Source organism: Schistocerca gregaria, chromosome 2 (assembly GCF_023897955.1).
Source record: "Schistocerca gregaria isolate iqSchGreg1 chromosome 2, iqSchGreg1.2, whole genome shotgun sequence".
NCBI classification, from domain to species: Eukaryota; Metazoa; Arthropoda; class Insecta; order Orthoptera; family Acrididae; genus Schistocerca; species Schistocerca gregaria.
In genome coordinates, this window is record NC_064921.1 from 633,229,714 (window position 1) to 633,243,464 (window position 13,751).

The 13,751-nt window shown below is 38.1% G+C and overlaps 1 protein-coding gene across 1 annotated transcript in view; it reads left to right on the forward strand.

Annotated features, from left to right (window-relative positions):
* The window catches only part of LOC126334654 (piRNA biogenesis protein EXD1-like), a 127,776-nt gene that overhangs the window by 36,774 nt on the left and 77,251 nt on the right, over positions 1-13,751 (forward strand). The window contains exon 3 of the mRNA XM_049997099.1: positions 7,743-7,925. Coding sequence (XP_049853056.1) covers positions 7,743-7,925 — 183 coding nt within the window. The remainder of the gene's footprint in view (positions 1-7,742; positions 7,926-13,751) is intronic.

Genomic DNA, 13,751 nt, shown 5'->3' on the forward strand with positions numbered 1-13,751 from the left:
GACAAGAACGGACACTACAGCAAGTAATAAAAACAAAGAATATTTAAACTTGGCACTATTTCCTCTTAAATAAGTTATTTTAGCGGACGAAGAAAATACCTGTGATTTCACTCGGCCCTCAAGTACCTCACCATTTTATAGACCTCTGTATACTCCTTCCACCTTTCTGCTTTCACTCCTTTGCTTAGGACTGGTTTTCCATCTGAGCTCTCAATATTCTTACAGCTGGTTCTCTTTTCTCCAAAGGTCTCTTTAATTTTCCTGTAGGCAGTGCCTATCTTACCCCTAACGATATACACTTCTACATCCTTACACTGCATTAGTAAAATAAATAAATAAGTAAACAAATAAATAAATGAAGACTGAAGTTCTATTTATAATAATGCGACTGTGTACTCATGTTAATTGTTACAACAATACTCACTGTCATAGAGTGAGTGCAGCTGTTCCTGAGTGGACGTATTCTGAGTTGGTTGTGTTACTGTGGAACTGGTATTAAAGATTAATTATTCTTATGCCAAGTATTTTGTGCTTCCATAAAACAAGGTGTTATTGGAAGCTATAAAGTGATTTAAAAATCAATCATGAAAATGTAAAAGTTACTGACTAATTTTTAACAAATGATTTTCTATTTTAACATTACGTGCATTTGAGTGTTTTTTTCCTCTGCAGATGTCCCTTAAGATGGAAACAGTCACGTTGAGAATACAGTGTTGAGATCCTTTACAGAAAACAAATCACTTTGTATAGACAGCAGAAAGCTAAGAAATCTCTATAATGGATGCTTGAATTGTATCTGCAAATAGTCAGTGATTCAAAAATATGTGTTTAATGTGGGAAAAAAGCATTATGTTAAAAAATGCACAGTTCCCAAGTGACAAAAATATAAAAAAAATAAATTCTCACTTAGAAACATTCCTGCATAGTGACATAGAAGGTTGTCCAGTCACTTAATGTTTCTCTTGAACAGTTGGATGTGTCTTCCATTGCTAAGACAAAATGAATTACAAGAATTTTTGGACATTGAAAGTAAGAAAAATTTTGACAACTGCAAAGTGTTAACTTTTTTCTGCTTTTCCTGAAAGTTTGTCATCAGAAATAAATAGTGATGTTTAGAAATGTGAAGTTGTAAACAGAATTTGAAAAATAAGTTTTCCCATTGTACGGTAGGACAAAAAGGCTAATTCTTCTATCATGTTTACCAGATCATTGGAGCATTATGAAGGTAATGCGTGAATTTGATCTGTTGAACTATGTAGCCAGGCAGTCAGAAGTAGTTCTTACAAAAAAAGACTTTTTGGAGGGTCCAGTTTTAAAACTAGGGAAAAACTTGCCAATAGAAACAATGGGAATTGTATATTTATTTTATGAAGATGATTTAGTTAGTACAGCAGTGACAGATGTTAAAGACTATGTAACAGTTACACAATCTGATGGAAGTAAATCAAAGATTTCAAAAAGATTCATATTACATAACTTCAAATAAGCATACAAATACATTAAAGAAAATTTTCTCAGCATAAAAATAGGTTTCTCTAAATTTGCTGAATTGAGATCTAAACATTGTATGTTAGCTGGTCAAAGTAACACAAACTATTTGTGTGGGCACAAATTACCAAAACGTGAAACTAATGATAGAAAATACTAAACTGAAAACTGTAACAAAAGGTAAAATTCGAGATTACAGGTAATGCTTTGTAACCCATCATCTGTCAATTGCATCATTGGGAACAGTGCCTGCTGTCAGGCGAAACTGAGATGCATAAAAGTTTGACAGAACCCTTTGTTGAAAATTCAATTAAAAAAGTACAATTTCACCAGTGTGTTTCAGTTGAGCTTAGTAATGTACACACTTTGGAGATATATTCAGAGGTGTTTATTGATTTATTCTGCAGCAAATTGTCCTCTTTGGTTCAGCATAACTCCATTGCCATGTAGCAGGGATATTTTCTTAACTGCACAAAATAAAATTGGAAGGAATCAGAATTCATTGTACTGTGTGATTTTTCTGGTAATTTGATTTATTCTGCAGCAAGTTGCCCTCTTTGGTTCAGCATAACTTCATTGTCAAGCAGCAGGTATATTTTCTAACCGCACAAATTAAAATCTGAAAGAAGAATTCGTTGTCCTGTGTGATTTTTCTGGTAATTACAGTGGAGTTCTGCAAGATGAACATGGAGTTAGCACTGGAAAAAGCAACAGGCCACAGTCCATCCCTTTGTTATATATTTCAAAGAGGGAAACAAAGTTGAACATCTTAGTTATGGGCGTACGGCATTGTTGGTCGGGAGGCCCCATCCAGTTAAGTTTGGCCGCCAAGCGTAAGTCTTATTTCAGTCAATGCCACATTGGGCGACTTGTGCACCGGTGATGAGGATTAAATGATGGTGAGGACAACACAACACCCAGTTCCTGAGTGGAGAAAATCTCCAACGCGACCAGGAATCGAATCAGGGTCCACTTGCATGGGAGGCGAGCATGTTACCATCCAGCTAAGCAGGCAGACATCTTAGTTCTGTAGAATGAAATTTTCACTCTACAGTGGAGTGTGCACTGATATGAAACGTCCTGGCAGATTAAAACTGTGTGCTGGACCGAGACTCGAACTTGGGACCTTTGCCTTTCGCGGACATGTTTTATCTTAGTTATGTAACTGTTTCTGCTTCACTACAGCATAACACAGTTGCTGTCTATACTTAAAAAGAAATAACCCCTCATAACTTTTCTGAGAGCCAGATCTCAAAACCTTCCAAAAAAGTTATTATGTTTTTCAGACACAAAGAACTTCCATGAGGAAGATTTTAAAGTGGTAGTGGGGTGGCACTTTTTTGCCAGAGCACATGGGAAAGGGGCTTGTGATAGTGTTGGAAGATCTGTAAAGAGACTGGCAGCTCGCGCATATGAAGATGGAATACAATCCCCAATTCAACTTTTTGAATGGGCAGTAGGAAAAGTTACCAGTGTAGACTTTGCATATTCAGCTCAAGAATATGTCGAGTCAGAATGTTTCTTCAAAAATGGCTTTGAACAGTGTTTGACTATCAAAGGAATGCATTCAGTCTGAAAACTAGATAAAAATATTGGTGAAAAAATTTTCTTTGGAGTCAGAAGTTTGTAAAAAGGAAGTTTCAAAATCTCATGATAAACTAAAATTAACAGACATATTTAGCTACATCACTGTAGTCTATCAAGCAGACTGATGGCTCAGGTATGTCTTACATAAATAATAAGAACATGATGAAGTTAAAATAACCTTTCTTCATCCAGCTAAGCCATCTAAATCCTTCCCATATCCAAGAAATGCTGATATTCTGTGGGTGGTAGTAATGGATGTTCTGTGACTCCTACTGGAAGGACTTATACTGTGCTTGAAAGTTATGTGTATCAAATGAATGAAGCCTTTTGAAACTTGAAATGATAAACAGATCATGTTACATAATAGTTAGTTTTACTTAAAATGCCAATTTTACCAGGATGGTGATTCGTATGGGAAACATGGAATTCTCATGGAATTACATTTTATCTGAAAAATCAGAGAAATCTCAGGAAATTTCATAAAATCTCAGAGAAATGTGTGTTCTTAACTAAGTATTGTAATGTAATTTTATTGAGATTTATAAACCATAAATTTTAAAATACCTTATATTTCAAAGCATACTACTTATATGAATATTGGCTCCAATCTTGATACAACTCTGTTTCTTGTTGGTATTGCAACCAAATGTCAAAGGGCATTGTAGCCAGTATTGATTACATTAGGACCAAAGTAATTTTGGTTCTCTTCTTGAAACCTGATGTTGGCTGTACTTCCAGGTAGGATTCTTCAAATTGCAGTCTCATGAATAGTGGAGTTCTTGAGTATATGGAAATTTACCAGCAAGAAATACATTTGTGGATGTATTTGTGCATGATTTTATACCTTATTTAAAACTTACTGATTTGTTAATATGGAAAGTCTTACAGCTCACTAACTGCTTTTACGTGTCTCCCTTCATTTTGTTTTGCAATGACAAAATGTAATTATTCACGCTCACAGCTGCAAGTGCACCAGCTGCGAATCATGCATCATATATGTTTACGTTGGCTGTATACGAGTTAAACTGAAAATCTTCTCAAAATTGTCGGCACCATAATGAAAACATTGGCCAGTGTTGGCACCAATGTGCAGTTGAAAGGAAGAGACTTGTGCTGCAACATTGTTTGATGTGAAAAAAGTGTATTATTACATAATGGTTTTCTTAAAGTTAATATGCGCCAGTGATTAAATTGTATTGTCACATTTCAATTGTTACAAGAAATGCTAGGTAAAAATATTGTTTTCAGTATAACATTTATTATGTGTTTACAAGGTGTTTTCACAGCCACCTTTGGAAAATATGTTTTTTCAACATACAAACTGAAGTCAGCATAGAATGCATTATGCATCTCATGTAAACTAAAATTGATAAAGCACGTTACTGTATATAAACACGAAACTAGTTAGATCTGCATTCACTTGATATCTTAACATCTGTATTTAAATGTCATTCATGCTGATTTGAACTTATTTTACATTTTTTTCATTAATTTTTTTCTGAATGTTTAGTTCATTATCACCAAGTATTCCTCTGGTTGTGGCTAAAAGTTTATATTTTTGAAATAAAATGTTTAAATTGTTGATATTGAAAGATAGTTATTGTTAAGTGTTAATGAAATGGAGGTAGATAGGATTCAAGGTCAGTATGATCTCTGAAGCTGCGTATACTCTGAGCTTGAAACATGTTTTCAAAATACATTTTCTGTTGCTGCTTGTGGACACCATTTCAAAGCATGTTTTAAAATACAAAAACAAGTACTCATAGCAGTGTCAGTATGGATCGAAAGAAACAATTTTTCAAGCGGCTAATACACGTCACCAGCTCATCACTTCACGGCATTAGCACATGTTTATACACTGAAGAGCCAAAGAAACTGGTACACCTGCCTAATATCGTGTACGGCCCTCGCGAGCATGCAGAAGGGCCGCAACGCGATGTGGCATGGACTCAACTAATGTCTGAGGTAGTGCTGGAGGGAACTGACACCATGAATCCTGTAGAGCTGTCCATAAATCCGTAAGAGTACGAGGGGGTGGAGATCTCTTCTGAACAGCATGTTGCAAGGCATCCCAGATATGCTCAAAAATGTTCATGTCTGGAGAGTTTGGTCACCAGCAAAAGTGTTTAAACTCAGAAGAGTGTTCCTGGAGCCACTCTGTAGCAATTCTGGATATGTGGGGTGTTGCATTGCCCTCCTGGATTGTCAAGTCCATCGGAATGCACAATGGACATAAATGGCTAGATGATCAGACAGGATGCTCATGTACGTGTCACTTGTCAGAGTTGCATCTAGAAATGTCAGGGGTTTCATATCACTCCAACTGCACACGTCCCACACTATTAGAGAGCCTCCACCAGCCCCCTGGTGACATGCAGGGTCCATGGATTTGTGAGTTTGTCTCCATATCTGTACCCATATCTGTACATGTTTTCCGTTCGATACTATTTGAAATGAGACTCATCTGACCAGCAACATGTTTCCAGACATCAACAGCCCAATGTCAGTGTTGACATGCCCAGACAAGACATAAAGCTTTGTGTCCTGCAGTCATCAAGGGTACATAAGTGGGCATTCAGATCCAAAAACCCATATCAATGAAGCTATGTTGAATGGTTCGCACGCTGACACTTGTTGATGGCCCAGCATTGAAATCTCAGCAATTTGCAGAAAGGCTGCACTTCGGTCACATTGAACGATTTTCTTCAGTCATCATTGGTCCCGTCCTTGCAAGGTCTTTCTCTGGCTGCAGCAATGTCAGAGATTTAATGTTTTACCAGATTCATGATATTCACAGTACACTCATTAAATGATTGTACCAGAAAATTTCCACTTCATCGCTACCTCGAGATGCCGTGTTACACGCCTAATATAACACCACATTCAAATTTACTTAAATCTTGATAACCTGCCATTGTAGCAGCAGTAACCAATCTAACTACTGTGCCAGACACTTGTTGTCTTATATAGGCGTTCCTGCCTGCAACACCGTATTGTGTCTGTTTATATATCCCTGTATTTGAATACGCATGAAAATACCAGTTTCTTTGGCATTTCAGTGTATGTCGTATTGTGTCTGGTGTAGAGAGTTGATCCATGTTGTTCTTTCACATTTTATAGTGAGTTTTTCAAAAAAAAAAAAAAAGAAAAGAAAAGAAAAGAAAAGCAAAGGTCAATGCAGAAGACGGTCGAGTTATTACATATCTCTGTACCAGTCTGAGGTCTGCTTGTGGAATTTGTGAACGAAGCAGTAAAAGAACAGCATAAAAAAAGATTCTCTGCACAATTCATTCTCCTTTCGCATTCATAAGGAACCTAGAAAGTAATGACACTTTTAAGGAAGTAATTTTTGATGATTTATGCAGAATCACACCAACTAAATAAAAATTTGATAATATCCATATTTAATGATGTTTTTCACTTAGTTACCGTTGCACAAACCTTCAGGACTTCCACCAGTGCCCCCCTTTTTCAGATACTATTTGGAATTTAAAGTCAGTGGATGACCTCCAAGTGAAGTTATGAAAACCAGAGCCATCTTCCGTATTCAGCTCCTATAGCAAGTTGTTACTGCCAGTTCTTCTCTATTATGTTTTCACCCATAACAATGACAACACCTTTTACTTTACTTGTGTGAACTTCTTTGGAGTATTAATAGTTCAGAACCACATATCATTACAGTTTCCTCATCAATAGACATAACATAGAAAAAAATACGAAAACTATATGACAAACAGCGTCACAGACTATGGAAGTGCACTGCAGGAAATCATTGCCATCAGTGTAAACAGAAACCAGAAACAAAGATGAAAATATGTCACAAAATGCCACAGGAAACAGGTTCAAGCACAAACCTGTTTCCTGTGACAGTTTTTACGGAGCTTAAACATGATGATGAAGAATTTGTTGCGTGTGTGTGTGTGTGTGTGTGTGTGTGTGTCTCAAACTGGTGTAAGTATTTTGTTCTTCTTCTCTTAGTTTTAGTTTTTGCATAATTAAATTTGTGATTTCGTAGCAGTTTTCTTATATGATGCAAGACTCACAACAGTTCAGTCCTAATAATCACACCGATGCTTGACATATACTTGTCAACAGAGTACTCTAAAATAATCTTGATTTTTGTCAGTTGATATCACACATTTTAGCTTTACAGTTGAATGTTTGTTATTTACCACTTGAGAAATATGCACTCTGTTTCCTTTCACACTTGCTAAGTAGAAATATTCTCTGCAGTGTTTAATATTCTTGTTATTGCTTGTAGTGACTGGTGCTGTAACAGCCTTGTGTTACTTGATGTTCGTATGTAAATTGTCTGAATACAAATGTTTGGGTCTTCTTGTCAGCATTAGATGTCAGATATTATCCTCATAAGTTGTTCCTGTGACTTAACAACTAAAAGCAATTTTCAGAGGAAATTTTTGGGTAAGCCTTTAGTACAATAGCACCAAATCCTTGGCTGTTCCCCAGGTACAATCACTCGAGTCTCAGACTATAGTGGTTAGTGAAATCCCTGCTCCCCCAGAAGCTGTTGTCATAAAATTGTGAGACACTGAATTTCCTTTAATTGCTTTAAACCACGCATCAAGTGGTTTGTTAAAAGTATCAACAAACACTAAAAGCAATGGACAGTTAAGTAGTTTATGAAATTTTCTTTCTGTTTCCCACAGTTCGTCTATTGGAACCAGGAAATAATGCGGCATCACACAAAGAGAATAAATCAGTCTGCAACTTTAAACTAATGAGACATGTTCCACCACCTACTCATCCTGGACGTGATGTTGGAAATGTAACTGAATGTGATGTCGTTCCTAATTACAACCCATTTTTACTCAGTGGAAATCCTTCTTGGGGTCAGTAACAAGTTGAATGAATATTGTGGCATTATACCTATTTATAAAAGGTTTGCTGGTAGTGTAGCTGTTTTTGTTCTTAGTAGTTGGGAGAAATATATCTCAATATGGAACAAGTAAAATAAAAAAGGCACTGCATTTAGGCAAAAAAATGTTGTTACTGCAAAGCATGTACAAAAATAATTATAAGCATGGCACTAAACAGGCAGATGCTTATTATAAGGTATATCTCTATTACCAGGGGACCCGTGTGAAACATTCACATTTTTATAGTTTTAAGTAATAATATACCAGTTTTACTTGTAATTTCCAACTTCTGACTATAACATTTACATTTACCTGTTGTCGAAGAGAAGTGTAATGAAAAATATGAATATAAAATACAATGTTGTGTTTGCTTCTTACGTGATATATCACTAAGGCCACAATAACCTCTAACTGTATTTTGAGATTTTGTTGCGGGGTCAGTGTGTCGAACCCTGGACTCCAGAACCCACCGTGCCATATTTCGTCAGGTGGCCAAGCAAGATAAAGAGCGTCGAGGGGCAGTGCAGAGTGATACAGCGGTATTCGGTAACATTGCGTTATGCAGCTAATTTGCAGTACTCGATGGTGGAGCATAGTGTCAGCATGCTGCCCGCTGATGTCCCGTGATTCCAGCTGGCTCAGCAGACTCCTGCTATGCCGACACTGCTGCTGTCATCATCAAAGCCGCCCGTCGATGGAAGTCGGCCGCTGCTCTCCCGGTTGACACCTGCCAATGCGTTGGAACTTGCACTGCACTGCTTCCCGGAATTCCGGAGACTGCTACAGTCCCCGTTCCTCACTGCCCTCCACCCCGTTTGGCCTGCTCTGTCCAACCATGGGATGAAGGTGGATGTACTGGTCACCCGTGGCCCTTAGGCCGCCGCTGCTCCCAGGACAGGACTGGACTTGAACCTGCGCCCTCCTGGACACTGTGCCGCAACTTGCTGCTAGTGGTTCTTGCCGGATGGCAACACCCTCCACTGTCTCTGACACTGTTGCAGGGCTGCTGCCCCTCCCACAGCGTACGTCTCGCCCGGACACTGGTACACCACGAGGGAAGCAAACGTGTCCTGTAGACTGTAGTGGATCTGAGACCCTCCTGGACCCACTGCAGACAACTTTCACCGTCCTCTCTCAGGCAGACCTTGCAATCTCTAAGTTCCGGGCTGCCAGACCGTCCCACCCCACTGTTGTGTCCCAGGAGGTGGAATATAGCCCGAACAAGAACATAGAAACAAAGTACAAGTTTATGCTGAATACTTATAACATTTCTGTCAGACTGGCCCCTATAAGTGTAGACCAGCACCGGTCCGTCCCGACACTCGACCAGCCTGGCACATTCTGTCAAGCTGGAGCCCCTCCATGCCCACACTGGCATGATGGCCAACTGAAAAGGTCTACTGCCATCTATGAATAAGGGTTAGTTTTCGCTAGAGTGAGGTGTCGCAGGATGTGGGTACTTCGATGTTTGCGTACATCTGGTTAAGGTTAACCATTAATACACACTCATCTGGAGATTGATTGGGTCGAAGTCGAACGAAGGGTAGCGGTTTGAAGCGCAGAGGATAAAAATTGCCAAGGCAAGAGCCAAGGGAAAAAAACCTCTGCGATAGCTAGGTCGGGTGGTAAGAGTAGTAGCAGATGTCTTGCTGGCTACGATAGGTCATGCAAGGGTAGGCTTTGTTAGTAGTGGGTATCATGCACGTTCATACGTTTGACGTTGTGCGGTGGTTTTGCTCAGCGGCTACCGCTGGGTGCCGGTGTTGAAGTATCTGTCAGCATCAGCAACCTGCAACAGTTAGATTTTCCATCATTTTTGTGTCCGATAAGTCATATATCAGATGCACAGTGTAGGGTGATTTGTTCGTGCGTCAGTGGGCGAACTTGTCGGTTTCCCTGCTGTGGCCTGTTGGTCGGCTCTAATAGCATCTGGTAATTTCCAGTCAGCTGTCAAGCTAAAATTGCCCATCTATTTGTATTGGTTTCTCCCTCACTTCTGACGTAGTGTCAGAGAGAGACAGAACCTATGGCAGGGATAAATTCCCACATGTCAGCCATTTACAAATTGCACTCCTGGCTCTGGCCTAGTATCCCACCTCATACATTACAATAACTTAAAGCAACACTGCAGTTTCCTGCCTCATTGTTTCTCCACTCAAAACAAATCGTGAGTGCAATACCACTGTCGCAGCTCCATGCCCGCAAGTGCCATGTTTACCTTGTCTGGCCTGCTGGCTGTCATCTGTTACCACACTCTGCTAGCGGCCCCAGATTTCATCGATCAACCACGCCTTCATTGAATTTTGATAAAATGTCCCTTTCCCTCGACTATGACTGACACTAGTGCAGCAATTTTAATTGAACTTTGTATTTAATGTAAGCTTGTTAGGCTGTAGTAGCAATAGGTAAATCACAGTTCAAGATGACAGTGACAAATATATTTATTTTTTCAGAAAGTGTACTCCTTTAGAAAAGGCAACTTGTGTAACAGACAGAGATAATGAATTACCACAATGGTTATGATTATAATCTGTGAATATTTTGTGTGTAAATTATCCAGTTAATAATTACTTTAAAACAAAAAAATGGTATTTGAATTACGATAATATGAAAAGAGAGTTTCCTATTTGTGATTAGTAACTTAGCTTCATAAAATGTAGGTATGCAGCTGAGCATATATGATGCCCTTTTGTGTTTGACAGTTAAAGAGTTTCTTTTATGTTACATTTTTACATTGAAGCTCAAAATCAGTATGCAGTGTCAGGAGCCAGTTAAAAATCCTTTCTAGCAATACCTCATTTATATTTGTTTGGTTAGTATATGTTGAGAAAATGGGACGTTGACGTGAGAATGAATAGATATGATATTGATAATTTCTTTTACATATGTGAGCTTCTTCATGATATTACAAACTAATATTTAAAGTAACTTTTCAGAATTTGGATGCCAGTGATACCACATTATTTCTTATCTTACAGTTGTACCAATTTTTGGATGTAACGTAAATTATTCATTTTTTTTGCATGATTACACAAAATGCACTAGCACTATGATGAAGTTCTGTATTTCTCAAAGTTGGTCCATTACATATTAATAATTTTACATAGTTCTGGGTTATAATACATTAATATTGTTGTTTTCCCATAAATGACTCTACAAAGTACAAAATACACCTTCGTTTTTATTTCTTGGTGATAATAGGTGTAACATTGTTGACAACAGATGTCACTTACATTTGATTAATTTACAGACCTACGTTATGTGAAGCATGTGTTGTTTTATGTGCACTGTATATCCAAAAGTTTTTCATTCACAAGAAGTATAGTTTAGTATAGATGGATCTTAAATCTAAAAGTGGAAATGTTCTCATTGTTAATTTGTTCTGGATGTTTCTAGAATAAAATGTAACTTATACATATATTTTGAAATTCGTGCCAAAGGTATCACTTGTTCTTCTGTCAGGTTAGCTTTTCAGTTCGGGGTACACATGTTTTGTAAGCTCTTGGAACAATGAGATACCGTACATTATGTCTTTGCATGAACATTACAACATATAGTGTACAATAGTGTTTCTGCATTATGTGAAGGTGTTATTTTACAAGAATGATCTAAAAATAAAAAGTGTTGATGCCAGGAAACTGGATGTAAGCTCTAGTTTTATCAAAGCAAGCACCCTGGACCTTATTTAATTTCAACAAGTTTATGCAATGAGAGCTACACCCATTCGCTGATGCCTACTTTGAGTTAAGTAATATTAATAAAATATTGTCTTCCCTTAGAAAGACATTGCATATATTGCAGAAATTGAGTATAACACTAGATTGCAATAAGGCTTCATATTCAATATGAAATATCTAAGGGGAATATGTGCGGGCTCTAGCTGGGATATGAATTTTTTCAGAAGTATGTTAGTATGTGAAAACAATATTTTGAAGAAAAAAAAATATTGAAGAGAACATGATGCTAAACGTGAATTCCAATAACTGGGACTACTAGCAAATAAAAGTAAAAATTTAGACATAAGATCGTCAAGCAGGACTTTGAAAGAAGAGACAAGAAAAATGCAGAAGATATTAAAAATTTTCTGTTTTTTGATGTGTGTAGTTTTTGAAAGTAGTAAACATGATAAAAAGTGAAAAATCTATAAGTGAGTCAGTGTGTACCGGGCCAGGGCATTGGATGTGGTTCAGGACTCAGACCATTTGCAAGTTGAATGAAAACCAGACCAGGACAATTTGTTCAGAACAATATCAGCTAAATTAGATGAACTGAAAAGTGAAATGAAATCCGGTACTGACTGCTTAACATGTGAACTGAAATCTGAAATACAAAAGAGTAGAGAATGACTAAAAACTAAATTAGAAGAAAACAGTAACATAAAAAGCATATAAGTAGACAATTTACAGAAGTAAAAATCCCAAACAAATAACCAATTTACAGATGTAAAAATCTCTTTGATAGTGAGGTAAAGGAAAGTAATAGCAAAATCAATTGTGTTGTAGTAGGTTTTGTGAGGGTTTTGGCTCCAGTAATAGTTTGACAAAAGTGAAAAGATCTCTATGAAATCAGTGTTGCCAGTAATGTGTTTTTTTTTGTAGATTTATAGATAAAACAGCCAGAAGAAAGTTCAGGTGTTTTTCAAGGCAGTATGTTGGACAGGCGCTAAACAGAGAACTGGTAAGGCTGGAATTTGCTATTGAAATAATGACTGTATCTGAAACAGATGGGTTACAGGAAATTTCTCATGAGGATTGTTAATGAACATACCTTCAGAGGACCACAATCTCTATTTGTCATGTGGGTCTGTAACATTTTCGCTAAATATGGAAACTCTCTTGTATACTGTATGTCATAATGTTGAAGCAAAGAGTTATTGTGCAGTAGCTCATTGTTTTAAGAGCTTACAAAATGGAGAGTGTCCTGAGCTGAACTGATCTAACACAGGTACAAGTGACGCTTTTAGTGCCAATTTCATAGTACATATATGAGCAGCTCCATTTTACTCTAGAAACATACAGAACATTCGGTAAGTCAAATTACCTATGAAAACATTTCCACTTTTAAGATTTAAGATCAATCTATACTAAACTATATTTTTTCTGAATGAAAAACTTTTGGAAATATAGTGCAAACAAAAGTTGCTGAGATGAGTGTGAAAATAAATTGAATACTTTTTCGAAATATGCCATGTCACATGCTTCACGTTATGTAAGTTTGTAAATTAATCAAATGTTAGTGGTGTAGGATTGTATTTTGTACTTTATAGAGACATTTATGGGAATACAACATACACTCCTGGAAATGGAAAAAAGAACCCATTGACACCGGTGTGTCAGACCCACCATACTTGCTCCGGACACTGTGAGAGGGATGTACAAGCAATGATCACACGCACGGCACAGCGGACACACCAGGAACCGCGGTGTTGGCCGTCGAATGGCGCTAGCTGCGCAGCATTTGTGCACCGCCGCCGTCAGTGTCAGCCAGTTTGCAGTGGCATACGGAGCTCCATCGCAGTCTTTAACACTGGTAACATGCCGTGACAGCGTGAACGTGAACCGTATGTGCAGTTGACGGACTTTGAGTGAGGGTGAATAGTGGGCATGCGGGAGGCCGGGTGGACGTACCGCCGAATTGCTCAACACGTGGGGCGTGGGGTCTCCACAGTACATCGATGTTGTCGCCAGTGGTCGGCGGAAGGTGCACTTGCCCGTCGACCTGGGACCGGACCGCAGCGACGCACGGATGCACGCCAAGACCTTAGGATACTACGCAGTGCCATAGGGGACCGCACCGCCA